This window comes from Lutjanus erythropterus, chromosome 24, assembly GCF_056507025.1.
Source record: "Lutjanus erythropterus isolate fLutEry1 chromosome 24, fLutEry1.hap2, whole genome shotgun sequence".
Taxonomy (NCBI): Eukaryota; Metazoa; Chordata; class Actinopteri; order Lutjaniformes; family Lutjanidae; genus Lutjanus; species Lutjanus erythropterus.
The window spans coordinates 2,037,472-2,054,203 of NC_139340.1; the positions used below are offsets into that span (position 1 = coordinate 2,037,472).

The following is a 16,732-nucleotide window of genomic DNA, read 5'->3' on the forward strand; positions in this document are numbered from 1 at the left end:
GGAAACTCCATAATATCATCGAAAGATCCAGAGAATCCAGCGAACTCTCTGCACAATCTATTGATGCTGAAAGGAGTACACAGGTTTTGGAGCAACATGCTGCCATCCAGACGTCTTTTTCAGAGACGTCTCTGCTTATTTCAGTGAGACAAAGTCAAGATACATTCTGCACATGTCACAAAAGTGTGGCTTCATTGTGGAAGTGTTCAGGTACCAGACCAGCTTGCCTGCAGTCCAGACCAGTCTCCAATGTGTGGTCTATTATGATGTGCAAAATATCTAAAACACTGGAGACCCCACACTTTTGAGCAACTTAAGTTGTATATCTAGTTTATTGAGTATAGGATAGGAAGTTTTTGACAATCATTGCATCCTGGTTTTATGTTTTACACAGCGACCCAACTTTTTTGGAATTGGGGATTCGACAATCGGCCAAACTGAGTTGGAAAATATCAGTGTAATGAATATCAGCAAAATCCAATACTGAACATCCCTAATTATATATTTTATGTTATATACTCAAACTCTGGTTACATTATGTTACATTACATTTCATAGATTATACATTAACTCAGGCTGCATATGTTAACTTAGGTCACATTATGTTACGTTAGAATGTCGTGTTACATAACGTAAGATATATACATGAACTTACGTTACATTATGTTACGTATGTTAACTTTACATCATGTTATGTTAGGGTGTTACATTACATCATGTAGGCTATACATCAACTTAGGTTACGTTACGTTATGCTAAAAATATCAGCTTATTGAATATCGGCAAAAATCCAATACTGTGCGTCCTTGATTATATTATATACTAACTCCATGTTTATGGCCATTTATCTGAGTTTTTTAATGGGAATATTCATGTATACTGAACACTGTTCCTGTGCTTTGACATAAAAATGGTCTTTCCACACTGTCTCTTTTCAAAGGAGGGAAGTAATTACAGCAAAATCTCAAAACGCAATTTTAGTAATGCCCTTAACACTTCTTGTTCTGGGGACATAATTGAATAATTAGAATTGAGGCTTCGTTTGATTCAAACAGTACTCTCAAGGCGAGCACTTGTGACAAAAGCTCATTTAAACAGTATGGAGCAAACTTCCAGGAGAAGCGATGCGGGAGGGTTGCAGCACAGAAGGTCTGAGAGAGGTTGTCTGCAGTGCTGCGAGGTTTCTCTGCAGCAGCAGCCGCTGAGGTATAGGTGGAACCACAGGGGATCCACAGGAGTAATTCATTGCCACTGCAGATGTTCAAACAGTCAGAGCGCATCGATCCTGCGAGCTCTCCTGAAAACACAGCAAAGCCAAGGTAGTGACTGTAGATGCTCTTCATCCACACCTTCCACCATATGGGAAGCTTTTTTTTCTTTTTTTCAAACCGTGCCAGTCTTTTCGCCGTAGCTGCACAGCAGAAAATAAGATGATCAAAAGCTGACACTTGTAACGTTCTATCTTTATCACTATTATTACTAAAACTGAGCTCTATAGGGACATGTCTGCCTACATAATCAAAGGCACTGGCTTTCCTCTTTAAATTCCAAGGTGGATACTGTCTTTTTTCCACAGCAGCTGTGGGCAGATGGTGTGTTTTAATCTGTTTTAACAACACAAGTGCCATCTCCCAAAGAGATGGCCCTTCTAATTTGAGGTAAACTATGCTACATCTGTTAGGTGCAAATCCAATATATACCAGCGTGATGAAACCCCAGAGGAAATCCAAGCTTTTAGAAGAAGCAGACAGAGCAAGACTAAATAAATTACAGTTTCCTAAAGAAAATAAGAGGTATCACTTTATAAAACCAATTTGGGGATCGTTCTCTTGTGAAGAGGAAAATTCGGCTTACATGAAAAAAAAAAAAAAATCTCTGAGGTGAATTTTTAAACATTAGTGCAGCACTTCATTGCACTTAACTAGCAGACTATTTACCCAAAGTGACTTTCACTTTTATCCCACACACACACACACCAGGAGTATTTTGGGGGCTGCTTTAAAGAGATTTCGACATGCGGGCAGGGCAGATTAAAGGGGCAGTCCACCAACTTTACATGTAAACATCAGTTCACTTGCCATGTGTGGAGCTATTTAACCTGTGAAAACAGTCGAAAATAACCCTGGTGATGTCATCAGGGTAGACTCACTTGGGCTTGGAGACACACACACACATTTATGTTTATTATGACGCATTATGTTGCGTCATGTTATGTTATGTATGTTACTTAGATACATTATGTTATGTTAGATTCTTATTTTACATTGCGTAGGTTATATACATGAACTTAAGTTATGTTATGTTACGTACGCTAACTTAAGTTACATCATGTTATGTTAGGGTGTGTTAGGTTACACTGCACAGGTTATACATGAACTTGGGTTACATTTTGTGGCATTAGATTGTGTTATGTTACATTATGTGTGTTATACATTAACTTATGAGTTTTATGATGGAATTGCATCATGAGAAGTGTAGGATCCACTATGTTTGGAACCAAATTTGGGTATATGGCCAACCAGCTCTGCCAGCTGATGGATTATTATCAGACTGAGTACAAGATCATAAGACAACTACTGTAAACAAATGATACTGTGGTCAGATGTCAGCATCTAGCTGATCTAAATTAGAAGTTTCTCCAAACAAACAACATTTCCCATCAGTCATTTTGCTGCCTCTCCATCCTCCCTGACACATTTATACAGTTTTTCTTTCACACTTTTGCTGTTGCTTTACCAAACAACAATCAATCAATAGTTGTATATTTACCGTGGATCAAATGACTGTGTAATGTCGGCTGCACAGCCCTTTTCAGCTCATTGTGCGGTCTCGTCAGGTTGGTTTCCAGCTGCAGCAGGCAGCTGTTTTCAGTTAAAAAGCTCTGAAAAAAGCAACGGTACACTACCTGCCCAACATCAAACAGCAGACAGATGCAATTAGAGACTAGGTGGTGAACACAGAGGAAGATTTAGTAGCAAAAATACTGTTTTTTTTTTTTTTTTCTCAGGAGTTGGTAGAGACCAAACCTGAGCAAAAAGGAGGGTGACCCAAACACGTATGAATGCTTTCTTTTTTCTTAGATGCAAACATAGGCAACTGTTTGTAATGACAATCTGCATGACATTTTCATGAGGTGATAATATGTCTGCAGCACCTGCTCCAAGTGGCCAAAATATCAATGAACACAGCCATAAATTAAGCATCGACTGTCACGATGTCACCTCAGATCCTTCCACTCCCTCCTGCCCTGCAGTAACCACCTGTTAGCTCTTCTCCATTAACCTTGCAGTATATAGCAGCCCGTTCTCATCCATTCTCCATCAGATCATTTTATGAGCCTTCCAGTTCCAAAGCGTTTCAGCTTTCATCTTGGCTTGTCTGATCCCCTGTCTGTTTGGAGCCTCGCCTGCCCGGTGGACTTCTGCCCCTTTACCTGATCTCTAACTGCACATGTTTTTCAGCTCTTCAAAGTCTGCTGGCTATTGATCTGCCTGTTTCTGACAACAAGTAAAGCTGAACTTTTAACTTTCCCTGCCTGATCTCTTAGTCGTGCTTTTGTTCTAAACTAGAGTCACAGAGGTTTGTTCAGATTGTCCATAGAGCTCCATTATTGTCCAAAAACCATTAAAAACACATCAGTGAGTCACACTGTTGCACTGGGTGACATGCTCCTTCATTATGAACACACACACACACTGTGGTTTATTCTGACTCACTCCCACACACACCGTCCTGCTGCCAGAAATACTCACTGGAGCACCAAATGTGGATTAATCTGACGCCGAAAATAGTCCCCGACAAATGCGATGTTTCCTCCTGTTTCAGTAGCGATTGTTAAAATCTACAGCGACCAGCTGGTTCAGGAAATTACTTAGCCTATTTTGTTTGTTTGTTTGTTTGTTTTGAACGAAACTATATTCAACTTCAAAATCCTGCTCCACCACCAAACATACACAACACACATAGTTATAATATTGCATCCCATCATCGTACATATTGCTGTTCTGCACTAAAATCCCACATGCTGCTACATTATACCTGCTACTGTCACTTTGTCCTGTTCTTAACACATATTCAGATGTTTTGTTGTTGTTGTTGTTAGTTAGTTCCTGTTTAATTTTGTAGCCCTGGTCCTCCCTCATGTATCTTGTCTTTACTTCCTGTCTTTGTCCTTTTCCCGCCCTTTTGATTAGCATTAGTTCCACCTGTTCCTGATTAGTTCTTTGTCTGTTTAGTCCTTGTGATCCTTTGACACATCTTAATATGTTTTGCTCATCTTTGTATGTTTTACTTATCTTTGCATATATTTAGCTTATCTTTGGATGTGTTTTGCTAATCTTCATATATATATTTGTATGTACTTTGTTTTAATTTTATTAGCTTTTGTTGCTCTTACTTCTGCAGAGCTTCTAAATTGGTTTTATTTTTTCTTAAAGCACAATGACAATAAAGATCTATTCCATTCCATATATTCATATATCATTCACATATTCAGTAGGAACCAACAGGGCAATCAGACAGTATTGAGAGGTGCAATAACACATTATTGGTTTGGGTTGACAAAAAATTATAATATAGAATAACAGCAGACTGATGTTTTATAGGCACAGATTTTCAATATGGAACTGGCAATAAAAACACCAAGGCCAAGATTTACATATGTAATAGTGCGTTGCACATTTGCACTGTGTCTTTCATTCAATTTGCGCTGTGAATTTGCATGTGATTAGCACCTGTTCTGGCGCCACAGCAGCTCATTTCAGCAGGTGAAGCAGTCGGAGCAGTTCAGTGGAGGATTTATCTGAGATCACAGAGCTCAGAACTGGAATGATAATGTGATGCTGCATTATAACAAATCAAAACATTTGCTTCACCTGAGGATAATAACGTCTTTTAGTCACTAAATTATTATAACTTAGCTGAGTCCATATACCTGTTTATGCAACGCTCAACACTACTGATACGACTCAGTCCAATACTGAGGTAAATTCAGCCAAACGCACATTTAAATTATTTGTTTATCCCTCATTGAACATTAAGTTCAAGTTTAATGAGCACAAGGGCACTGAACTCTCTGTTCTCTCTTTGATTGCTGTTATATTGTGTTTATTTATTCATGTTTCTTTTTGGAAATTGCATGAACGTTGGTTAATTTATTGAATCAGCATCCAACAGCACTTTCCTACCGCTTTATTATATCTTTCATCAATACTTCAAGCGAGGAATCAACGAGGTTGATGAGGGGTCGTGAACCCTGATGAATGAAATATGAAAAGTCATCGAACTCATCAAATTTCTCATCACTTAACTCCTCCTGCTTCATGTAACTGTTCATGTCCAGCTTGTATACGTGGTTACTTTGCGTCAGTCATTACTGCTTTCATTCAGTGTGCTAATGGCTCTTCATTAACCTATCCTTAAATGATTGTAAATAATTTGATAGGGATTTTTAATTTGACATATTTTTGTTGAGAAGGCTACTTTAGTGTCTGAGTGAAGACTTGGCTCTTGAATTACCTGCCCTCCCCTCAGCGCATAATTATGTAATAAGGACAGAAACTCACCCAAACGCTGACGCACAGAGAAATCAGACTGATCCACCTGTTTGATAAATCAGACTGCATGTGCAGAGAGATCCAGAAAAAACATGCAAAGCCTTCATCAGTCTACACAGGTGTTCTTTACCTGTAGTTTTAATCAAAAAGAACCTGGATTAATGCAAAGAATCATGATTTTTAATTTAAATGTATTTATTTATTTATTCATATTAAAGCCATACTTGCCAACTATGATGTGAAACAGTAACTCTTTACTCCACCGACTCTACTAAAATAGTAATTTGTATAAGGAGTAGATGCCAAAAGCAGTGATTAATAGAATTATGATATTGACAGTGATATTGAAAAGTCAGAAAAAAAAAGTAATATCATACCTGATAATTACCATAATGTTAAACATATCAAAAATACTGTGGAGGATATTATTGCACATGATAATAAATATAATATATGATATAAACATAATATAGTGAATTAAAATAATGAAAAGTAATATTGCACAGAATATTGTTATTATTGTTCTGTGTCTGAAGTGTGAAGAAAAAGAAAACAAGAATTTTCATTTACTTTCACATGTATTTGTTCCTATATTTTGGGATATATTTATTTATCTAGTTTCCTAAATACACACATTTTCTGTATTTTTAAAATGTATTTATTTTAATCTAATGCCATTTATTAATGTCTATCCTTTTATTTTTCCTCATTTTTCCCAGTCACTTTTGCTTTTGATGACTCCACAGATTTGAAAGGAACAAAACAAATAAATAATAATAATAATAATAATAAAAAGATGAAGAGTTGTAGCTGGTATAAGGAGCACTAAGAGAATGAGAATGAGAATATGTCCATCCTGAAGAAATCTTACTCTAAAGCTCCAGTAAATGAATTTATTTAGATCTGATTTCTTCACAGCTGGTTCATTTGTGTATGATTAGTCCAACAGAAGCTGCATATTAACTAGAATGACATTAAATTATTGAGCTGTACATTAAAAGCAGCGGTCTGACAGGCTGGTTCCTGGTCCACACAGAGCTGCCCGGCTGATGTTTACTCATGCACAAGAATTCACGGTGAGGATTATGTCAAATATCACTCTCTAGAGCAACATCCGTAAAAACTGAACAACTGGCCATAATAATGTGATTCAGAAATGTCACTGCTTTTTCTGCCACTCTCCCCCCTCCGGAAGACAAATGGTGCCCTTTAACGGAAACGTCTCCCATGGATTCTTCACCTCCAGTCATCTGTCGGTCCCCACAGATCACCCAACACAGCGCGGGGGGGAAAAAGACGGCCCCGTTTGGTTATTGTCATGCAGAGAAACGAGGTGTTAATAGAAGAAAGAAAAAAAACATGTGGCAGAGGTTTTCTCCAAGCCACTGATGAACAAATTTCCACTGTCAAAACAACATGGGTTAGTGCTCATGCTTCACCGAGCAATGGGAGAAGAAGAAAAAAAGCAAATGTAGAGACGGGGGGGGGGGAGGGACATGATCGTTTTAAAAATTTAAGTCATCAGAGGAGGCTAAATAACATGCAGAGCTGGATCTGAGAAAAGGATTACTGCCACCTCCTTCCTGTTTAGAGGCGCCCTCTCACCTCAGACGAGATCCTCTGATTTACTGGACTCCAAAGAGGAAAGAGGTTGATAGAAAAATGAAGGGCTGAGAGGAGGAGTGCACTGAGAGGCACTTCAGGGGGATAAAAAAGAGAGGGGGAGGAGGGTGGTCAAAAGATAAAAAATTAAAAAAAGGTCTGCAGGTTTGCTGTCATGCACAAGTGTGAGGTACAGAGGAGGATTAGGACCACGTGAAAAAAGTATTTCAGTTAGGGCCATATATGAAAAATGTATTTGAGTTCCAAACTTTTTTCTCATAATTCTGATTTGTTTTTCTGACTTCATCGTTAGAATTCTGACTTTAAACTCAGAATCCTGACTTTATTCTAAGAATTCTGACTTTTTCCCTCACAATTCACACTTAAGTATCAGAATTAGAGTTCTGGCTTAATACTCAGAATGAGAATTCTGACCCTATTCTCACAATTCTGACTTTAACCACAGAATCCTGACTTTATTCTAATAATTCTGACTGTAAATCAGAATTCTGGCTTAAAACAAATATCCTGATTTTACTCTAAGAATTCTGACTTTTATTCTCAGAAAACTGACTTTAAACTCAGAATTCTGTCTTTTTCTAAGAAGTCTGACTTCAAAGTCAGAATATTGACTTTATTCATATAATTCAGACTGTAACCATGGAATCGTGATTTATTCAAAAATCCTGACTTTATTCTGAAAATCCTGACTTTAAAATGGAATGAATGCTGGAATTCTGACCTTTTTCTCTAAATTTTGATTTTCTTTCTATTTTCAGGATTCCAATTATTTTCTTGGAATCGCAGAATTCTTACTTTAAATTTAGAATTTTGAGTTTAAACCTCAAATCTTCTTTACTTTATTTTCAGAATTCTGGCTTTAACCTCCCAATGACTTCAATCCCAGAATTCTGACTTAAAACTCAGAACTCAAATAAGTTTTTCACCAGTAGCCATAACTCAAACTATTTTTTCTCATGTGACCCTAATCCTCCTCTGTAGTCAGGCTTTGATTTTGTTGGTCAAAAAGGGAAAAAAAGATAGAAAAATACCTTCATCACCGCCACCATCATTACTGTTGAAATCTGCGCCTTGCGCCTTGTTTGAGTTGGCCCCTACAGTGTTGAGGAGAAAAGTAGAATAAGGGGAGACATTTAAAAAGAAAAAAGAGAAAAAGTAAAAACTTCTTTTTTTTTCCTCAGCCAAAAATGAAAAATAAAAAATCCGATTTAAAAATGCATGAAAAAGGTTGAACTGCTGTGTGAGAAAAACAAGTGGGAACAGATTCATAGTGAGCTGAATAGGCTGTGTGTGTGTGTGTGTGTGTGTGTGTGTGTGTGTGTGTGTGTGTGTGTGTGTGTGTGTGACGAAGAGTCTTTGACTAACAAGCAGCACAACAGCAGCCTGACAGGGCCAAAACAGCAATTTGTGACCAAACAGTTCCATCAGCTGAAACAAATCAGCCACACTGGTGTGATCCACACTCTCATTAACTGTACAGTCAGTGTGCAGCATCAAAGACGGCGTACAGTCGCACATGAAGAGCCCGTGTTCCTCAGGAATGTGATGAGCACGCAAAGAACGGCTGAAAGACGTTGAAAACAAAGCAACAAAGACTTCATGTTCAAAGGTCAAAATCAGTCCTATATGACAGTCCTGACGGCTTCATATCTAACACCCAGACACGAGATTGTTACCAATTTTCTCATCTCTCCCAACAGAAAGTGTATTTCACAACATGTTGAACCGCTCCTGATGGCATGATGAACACTGCATCTTCAACTCTATGCTAACTTGGTGCTAAAATAACCCACATCCCCTCTTACAAACCACCTATAATGATATATATTGTACTTATATTGTCCTTACATCAGACAGGTGTGAATTCAGTTAGTGTCTATATGAATTGTCTCTATTTAAAACCATTAATAAAAAGAGATTAAAAAAGCTAATGCTTGACACTTCACTTTACACTCTATATATTAAAGGTCAGTGGAAACTGGAGCTGAATACAATAGCAGAAGATGATGTATGGATCCAGCAATGGAAAGAATTCAATTGGAAGGTAAAATGAAGTTCTTTAGAACCCTGCTGACAACAATACAAACACTGTCAAACGATCAAAGAACAAATAGAGCAAACGGACGTTCTGTTGGAGTTGTTCCAAAAAGTCCAACATGTTTACTGATGGATCACGACTGCCCATCTAAAACTAAAGCTGCCTATTTTTTAAAAAGAGATGGACACACTTATTGAGTACCTGAGTTAGCTTTTTGTTGGTATATAAACTGTATAGAAATTTAGATGTGTGTGTTCTACCCCATATAGTGTTATTTCATCTACTGTGTATAATTAATCTTGACTTTTTTCTCAGAATCCTAACATTAACCTCAGATTTGTGATTTTATTCTCACAAACCTAACCTTTTCTCAGAATTTGACTTTAATCTCAGAATTCAGATTTTTTTTTTTCTTATAAGTCTAACTTTAAACACAGAATTCTGGCTTTTTCCCCTGAGAACTTGGACTTTATTCTCAGAATTGTCTTTTTTCGTCCCTCGGAATCCTGACTTTAAACCTAGAATTCTGTGGGGGTTTATTCTGGGTGGATTTATGTCAAATCTTCTTAAAAGGATTGGAGACTCACCAATTCCTCTTAAAAAATGGCAGTCAGAGCTTACTGTTACAGAGTGAGGAAGGCTCAAGACGAGCAGAAGATGGGGACAGTGATACGCCTACAAAGACGGCATGGAAAAAGAAGCTATGCCACATTCTCAACTAGGGACATGTGTGATAAGTCGACTACATGATTAAACATCACCACCCTCACTAGTCGGCATCAGAAATACTCAACGATTAAACTATTTATCAAACTACCATCAATATTTATCAATATTTGATTTTTTTATCAGTATTTTGTTCAGTACAATGTCAGTTAACTGTTGCCTGTAAGGTGTTATGCAGCCTCCCACCACTAGTTGGACTGCAGCCCCTCTCGTCCAGCGTGTATGTGCTGATGACCACACAACCCTGGATGTTTTTATCAGAAAAGTGGGACAGGTGACAGTTTGTAAAACCAGCTTGCTTTGGCAGTGTTTTAATATAGAAAAAGGAAATAATGTTGAATGTAGACTGAATGTAGACAACATTCAGCACAGACATGAACATTAACCTGCAAGCAGAGCAGCTGCTGCTGCTGCTAACGCTGCTAACGTTAGCCACACTGTGAGTCGGGCTGCAGCTAACATCAGCTCCGGGTAAATGATGTCGCTTGGCTACACATTCTGTCATTCTGTTCAATCTGAAAAGGTGAAGCATTTCATAAGTTGTCATGTTTTGTAGGTGTGTGTGACATGTCACCAGTGTTTAAAATATGATTTGGTGATTGTAGACTGTGATTAACAGCTTCAAATGGCTCTTAACACACACAGTATATATTTAGACAGTGTTTAACATTAATTTTAACTGCTTTCTGAGTCTTTTCTACTGTTAGACTAGTCAACTGGTTTAAATTTAATTTTGTGTTTAATCAACACCGAAATCAGTCACCAGTCTCGACCCAGTATCTCATACCAGTACAACAGGTAAACGAACACACTGTCACGCTGAAATGTGTCACAGTATCCAACCTTGTTATACTGTTGGTAGTTAGTTCCAGCACAGCGCTTGAGAACAGCTTGACAATGGTGTTAGTCCCGCCCATGATGATAATTGGCTAATCTTTAGTGCCCCCCGTGGCACTCATTTGATCGATTGCTTTTCAACTAAGAAACCCCTGTTTCTGTGGACCGGAGCATCAGTCTTCTCGGTGGAGTGGGCGGAAAGATCTGGACCCAGGCAATGTTTGACCTGCTGTAGGTGTTCATTATGATCCCAGCTCAAACTAATGATCAGCCAATTGGCTTAAGTAAGTTCTAAACTCTGTAAGGATGTCCAACCTAAAGAGACTTTCTGGATGTTTAAACATCAGGAGGAGTTCCTGCAGCGATGGACATTAGCTGTGGAGACAGATCCAGTAATTGGAGATCTCCCAGCCAGCGGGTAGCACACCAAATAAACATGAAGAACAGCAAGCAAGCAGCATTGGACACACAATGGCTTTGAGGTGTTGACCGGCAGGTTGCTGCTCCTTCGGTCTTGATCTAGTCACAGGCCTGACCTGTCAGCAGCAGCGTTAGCTTCTGTGTTAGCTTTTGTCCTCTCACACAAACAGCTATACCTGTTGCAGATGGTTCGGCGTCTCTTCATGTTGAGTTGCGGCTGTAAATATGGCTGTTAGCTCAGTGTGTTTGGAAAACCAGCAGCTGCTGAGAGATCCCCAATTACTGGACTCACAGCCTCAGCTGCTGTGATGTCCATGTGATTGGTTTCTTTATAGGATCCTCATTTACTGTGACCTGTGGAGTCACTGCTTATGCTGTTCATGTGCTTCCTATATCAGTTTAATACATTTCAACATTACCTTTCAAACACCAGGCTATAAAAACTATATAGTTTAGAGAGTATTATACATCCAGTCTGATGATTTATGTTGAAAAATACTACTGTAGCACAGATCAGTAGTAGAGTAACTCTACCCAGAGAAGACGGGACCTTGGACCTGAGACAGCGAGCCAGACAGAGGTGCACTGTTGTCGACCCAGTTTGATTCTACATCAGTCCACATCCTCTTCTGCAAACCCCCACAGAAAAAATACAGATACAATGGTATCTAACAAGTTTGTCTGGAGGTAAAGTTACTGCAGCAGGTAAGCTAGTGTTAGTCTTTGTGAGACGACGAAGTATCACACCTTCAACATGGAGATAAATGGAAAGTTTGGAAGCTGTAGTGACAGTTGATGTTTGGAGGCGGGGCTTAGCAATTGCATCTGCTACTTCATGACAGACAGCTCAGTTAGACTGCTGAGGCTTCAGAGCTGTGGTCGGGGCCACAGGTTCCTCAGTATGATCAATGAGTCAATAAGACAATAAACTCTAGTCTCATGGATATTAATATCATATCAATATATTACATAGCCCTACAACCTAGTACATTACATAATAAACAACCTCAACATATCATGAACTGTAGCTGAGCTGTAACACCTCATTTTCTTGTCTTTCCCTCTCACGTCCACCTCCACCACTTCCTCTGGTTCAGTGAGAGCCTGAGCTTGTTCTACCACGAAATTATCGTCAGCTTTCACATTGGACTGCAGTTATTATAAATAATAAATAACATTAGAAAATAAAATTGGTTGAGGTTGTTAGGGTATGGAATGGAGTTAACAAAAAAAGAAGAAAAAGGGAAACTTTTAAAATGCATTTTTCAAAAGCTCTCCGTTATGCATTTTACATTTCAACACAGCTCTTATTTTACTTGAAATAATGAAAGAACATTTATTTATTATTAGGGTGGTTATTATTTATAATCCCTGCACTTCTATGTGAACATTGTTGTTGACAGTTTGGTCACTACATATGTTTAACTACTTGGCTGCTTCAATCATAATATATTTTAGACACTATGATGTTCCAAACCTCTGATGGATGAAACTTTTCTCTCATTTATGCTCATTTATTAAAACTTTGTAAAATGTCATGTAAAAACAACAATTCTTTCATTTTTTTTCCTTGACGAGTAACAGTCTGTCCATCCACCTTGTGCCTCTGCAGCCTACAGCAAGTCTGGCTCCAGCATGGGTTGCCAGTTTCAGTCAGTGAGCACAGGTTTTGCTTTTGGTTTCTGTCCAGGCAAGATGGTACAAAACCTGACAACCTCACTGTGATGACAAGACTTCAGGAAGCTGTGCACGACACGATAACAAGACAGCTCCAACAAAAAAATATCATGACTAAAATGCAGTTTGTAAAATGAAAACTTTTCCCTTTTTTTTATTTCTGTCTTTTTAAAAAGAGGCAAAATATAGGCTATTTTATTTTCAGTGCTGCGGTTCAGCGTTCGCCATGTCAGGACTCCAGCGGCAGGCAGAACACAATGAGCACAGCCAGGAGTAACTTACATCAACTATTTTACAGAGAGGAAGTTAAAGTGAACAATGACAACAACAGGGCTCGGGAGAAAGAAACGAGGTGATATCTAGGCCCATTTTCATTCAAATGAGGTTGCAGAATAACCCAGATGCATTGAAGGGAAGCAATGTGGCCATAAAACAGCTGGTACGAACACCACACACCTGAAGAGGCACATTAAGGCTCATAAGGCGGTGATGTTACATTATATAGGCTGTGTTGTGGATCATTCAACCTGTGTATTTCTTCAGATAATGATGAGATATAATCTTATGTGAGATACGTTTCACTAAAATGTCTAATTTAGCCTATAAAATAGCAAACAATGGTGAGAAATGCTAATCACAATTTCCCAAAGTCCAAAGAGACGTCTTCAAATTGTTTCTTTTGTCAAACCAGAAGTCCAAAAACCAAAACACTCTTCATTTACTGACACAAATGACAAAGAAAAGCAGCAAATCTTCACATTTAAGAAGCTGGAAACAGAAAATGTTTGCCATTTTGATTGTTTCTATCATTTTTCAAGCAAAAATGTCACTTTGTTTTGATCTACTAATCAATGAATTGACTAATTGTTGCAGCTCTAGACTAAAATTGACTAAAATATTCCAGTGATAAAAAAATGTTAGTTATTTTTGACAAACATCAGACTAAAATTCCCAGACTTTTAGTCAACTAAAAAAACTACAAAAAATAAGGCGATAAAAACTAGCAAGGACATTTAACACATAGGACTAAGACTATTGAATACCAGCGTAGGAAGCTGAGCAATGTCCTGCTGTGGACAAGGTCAGCAGGAAAATGTGTTTTAGACATATTTAGAGTATTTTTACCTTGCTGCCTTTTCCGATCAGAAATCACTGTTATATAAGCCAAATATTGTTCTCTCCAAACCAACCAAACTCCATAGGCAAAATTTATCATTTTATCTGGCAGAACACACAAGTAGCTGGTCCACTGCTGCCTTGATTAGTTAGATTATTTGTGTTATTCTGTGACATCTGTGTCTTACAGGGTCTGTTCAGATTCACTAAAGTCACACAATAACACAAACTAGCAAACCATTTGAGGCAGCAGTAGACCAACCCCTCTTGTTTTCTCTGAGGTAAAATTATTGATTTAGCCTATGGAGTTTGGTTGGTTTGGAGAGAGTAATATTTTACTTGTGTAAGAGGGGTTTGCCATCAGAAAAGGTAATTACCTCATACAACTACACTTCAAAAAAATCCAAGTTATCCCTTTAAGACACAGACATGATATTAATTTTCATTACTCTCAGAAAAAAAGTGGATTTTCCGAAAACCTGAACATTGCTTTGAGGGTAAAATCTCTGATTTTGTTATGTAACACTCACATATTCACACCCACAAAGTTTCCTTGCTGCTCAGGGTTATTTGTGAACTCTAGTGAGTTATGGAACATCTCACAGAAAGCTCAATCCAATATAGTAATTTTGATAATAACACTGAACCATGGAATGTTCCTTTAAAACAAGAGATATAATAAAAGTGTATTGCTGCAAGTGCTGCTTCACTGTAATGAAATGAAGCAGCCTAAATGAGAGTTTCTGCTTTAAAAACTGGGTCTCATTATCCGCGCTGCCCAACAGTCCTTGAGCTCTTGCCCCATTCAGGATGTATCATCAGCTCATCTCATCGTGCTGCACCTCCATGATGTGTGTGTGTGAGAGTGTGTGTGTGTGCTGTAGCATTCACCGATCAGCAAATGGTGGAGAATGGCTCTCAACAGGCACATAATGTGGCAGCACGGCCGGGGATGGTGGAGTGTTTGCACAATATAGCTGCTCACTGAGAGAGCAAGCTGCACAAACACGGGCTAGTGCCATGTCGGTGTAACCCGGCCGAGCGTGAACATCCACATCTGCTCAGGCTGTTCACACACAAACACACACACACACAGATATACACACAACACGTGCAAGTCTCAGTAAATTAGAATACATACATAAGGATGAAAATGCACAACCTCAGCCTTATGAAATCAATATTTCACAGTGTTTTAGTATATAAACCTGCTGCTTTATACACTCAGAGAAGTAAAATAGTCTGCCTGAGAACAGTAGATCAGTGCACTGAGCAGTTTATACTGTAAACAGATGCAGAGTCATAATTAAAAGTGACAGGACTATAGACCTCTATAGCATCATCATGCCCTGAGTGCTGGGCAACTTTTCACTTTTACTCCATACATTTTAACACAAATGTCCATACTTTCTACTTATTACATTTTCAAAACAGGCTCGTTACTTTAATGCAATGTTTTAATGCAAAACAATGTAAGAAGACATAGAAAGATGAAAACCACATTAGACAAAAACGACTAAAAAACGTAGCAAGAAGAAAATGATGTAACAAGACGTAACGACATAGCAAAATATAACAAGATAAAAATTATATAAAAGACATAACAAGATGGAAACTTAAAAGACATCCAAACGTCTACTTTTATTTTTGTCTGCACTTCTACTTGAGTGTGTACTTTTGCCACCTCTGCAATCTATGGTCCCGACCATGGCTCTGAAATATGAGTATCGCACAGGTATGATACAACAATCTGCAACAGAAACTCTCTCAACTGATCTACTGTCATAAATATGTCATTTATAACACATCAAAACTCCAAGTAGGGGAAGTATTGAATCATACTATAACTGATGATGGCGTCACATGAGACATGTTGAGTCAGCTGCAGGACAGTGAAGCTGCAAAAGGACAGTCTTCACCCTTAAATGCATCAGTGGCTCAAAATGACACTGAGGGTTGTTGGAATGAAAAGGTAACATTTATGTCAATTAGTTCCAATTTGGCAGTCATGAATATTTTGAAAGTGACAAAAAAATGTGGGATTTTACATGATATTTAAATCATTTTGTTTTAAATGTATGTTAATCAATGCAAACATTTATATAAGTTAGTTCCAGTTGATGTTGCCTTGTGCATAAAAGTACAGTCATGCTGATTTAAACTATTTTAGGAAGTGAAAAAGTCGTACCAGGGTTAAGAAACACCTTTGAACCAACTTATTATATGTTCAAAAGGAGACTTGTATGAGTTTGTCAGATTTTCTGTGACATTCACCTCTTTTTTCTCACAGAATGTCTGCAATATAAAGGCATATTGACAGGACCATATTTAGATTCTTTAAGACTTCAAAAAAAAAAGGCCAGGACTCAGTCTGCCTGTGCTGTGTATTGATAAACCCATGGAGCTGTCCATGGTGCTGAAGCAACAAACACATTTGTAATAATGCCTTTTCTCTCACTCTTGGATTTATAATATTCTCTAAACCATATACTATAAATATTTAATTCTATACTATATTGTAGCCTATATTCTCTGAAGTGTTACCTTCAAGAAGCGAGGTGCAGTGTGCACAAAAAGCCCAGAATCTGGAGAGATCTTTCTTAAATGTTTATAATAGTTTTAAATATGATTAAACCTCACCACTCTCACTAGTCAGCCCCAGAAATACTGGTCAATTAGACTATTTATGAATATTTTATTCATGTACAATGCCAGTTAACTGTTGGCTCTACTAGCCGGG

The 16,732-nt window shown here is 38.1% G+C and overlaps 1 protein-coding gene across 2 annotated transcripts in view; it reads right to left on the bottom strand.

Moving 5' to 3' along the window:
- The window catches only part of nlgn4xa (neuroligin 4 X-linked a), a 149,733-nt gene that overhangs the window by 99,803 nt on the left and 33,198 nt on the right, over positions 1 to 16,732 (bottom strand). Inside the window, exon 3 of one of the 2 annotated variants that reach the window (XM_084713473.1) lies at positions 8,210 to 8,272. The exons of the other annotated variant lie outside the window; for it this stretch is intronic. Coding sequence (XP_084569599.1) covers positions 8,210 to 8,272 — 63 coding nt within the window. The remainder of the gene's footprint in view (positions 1 to 8,209; positions 8,273 to 16,732) is intronic. 2 annotated transcript variants of the gene reach the window in all.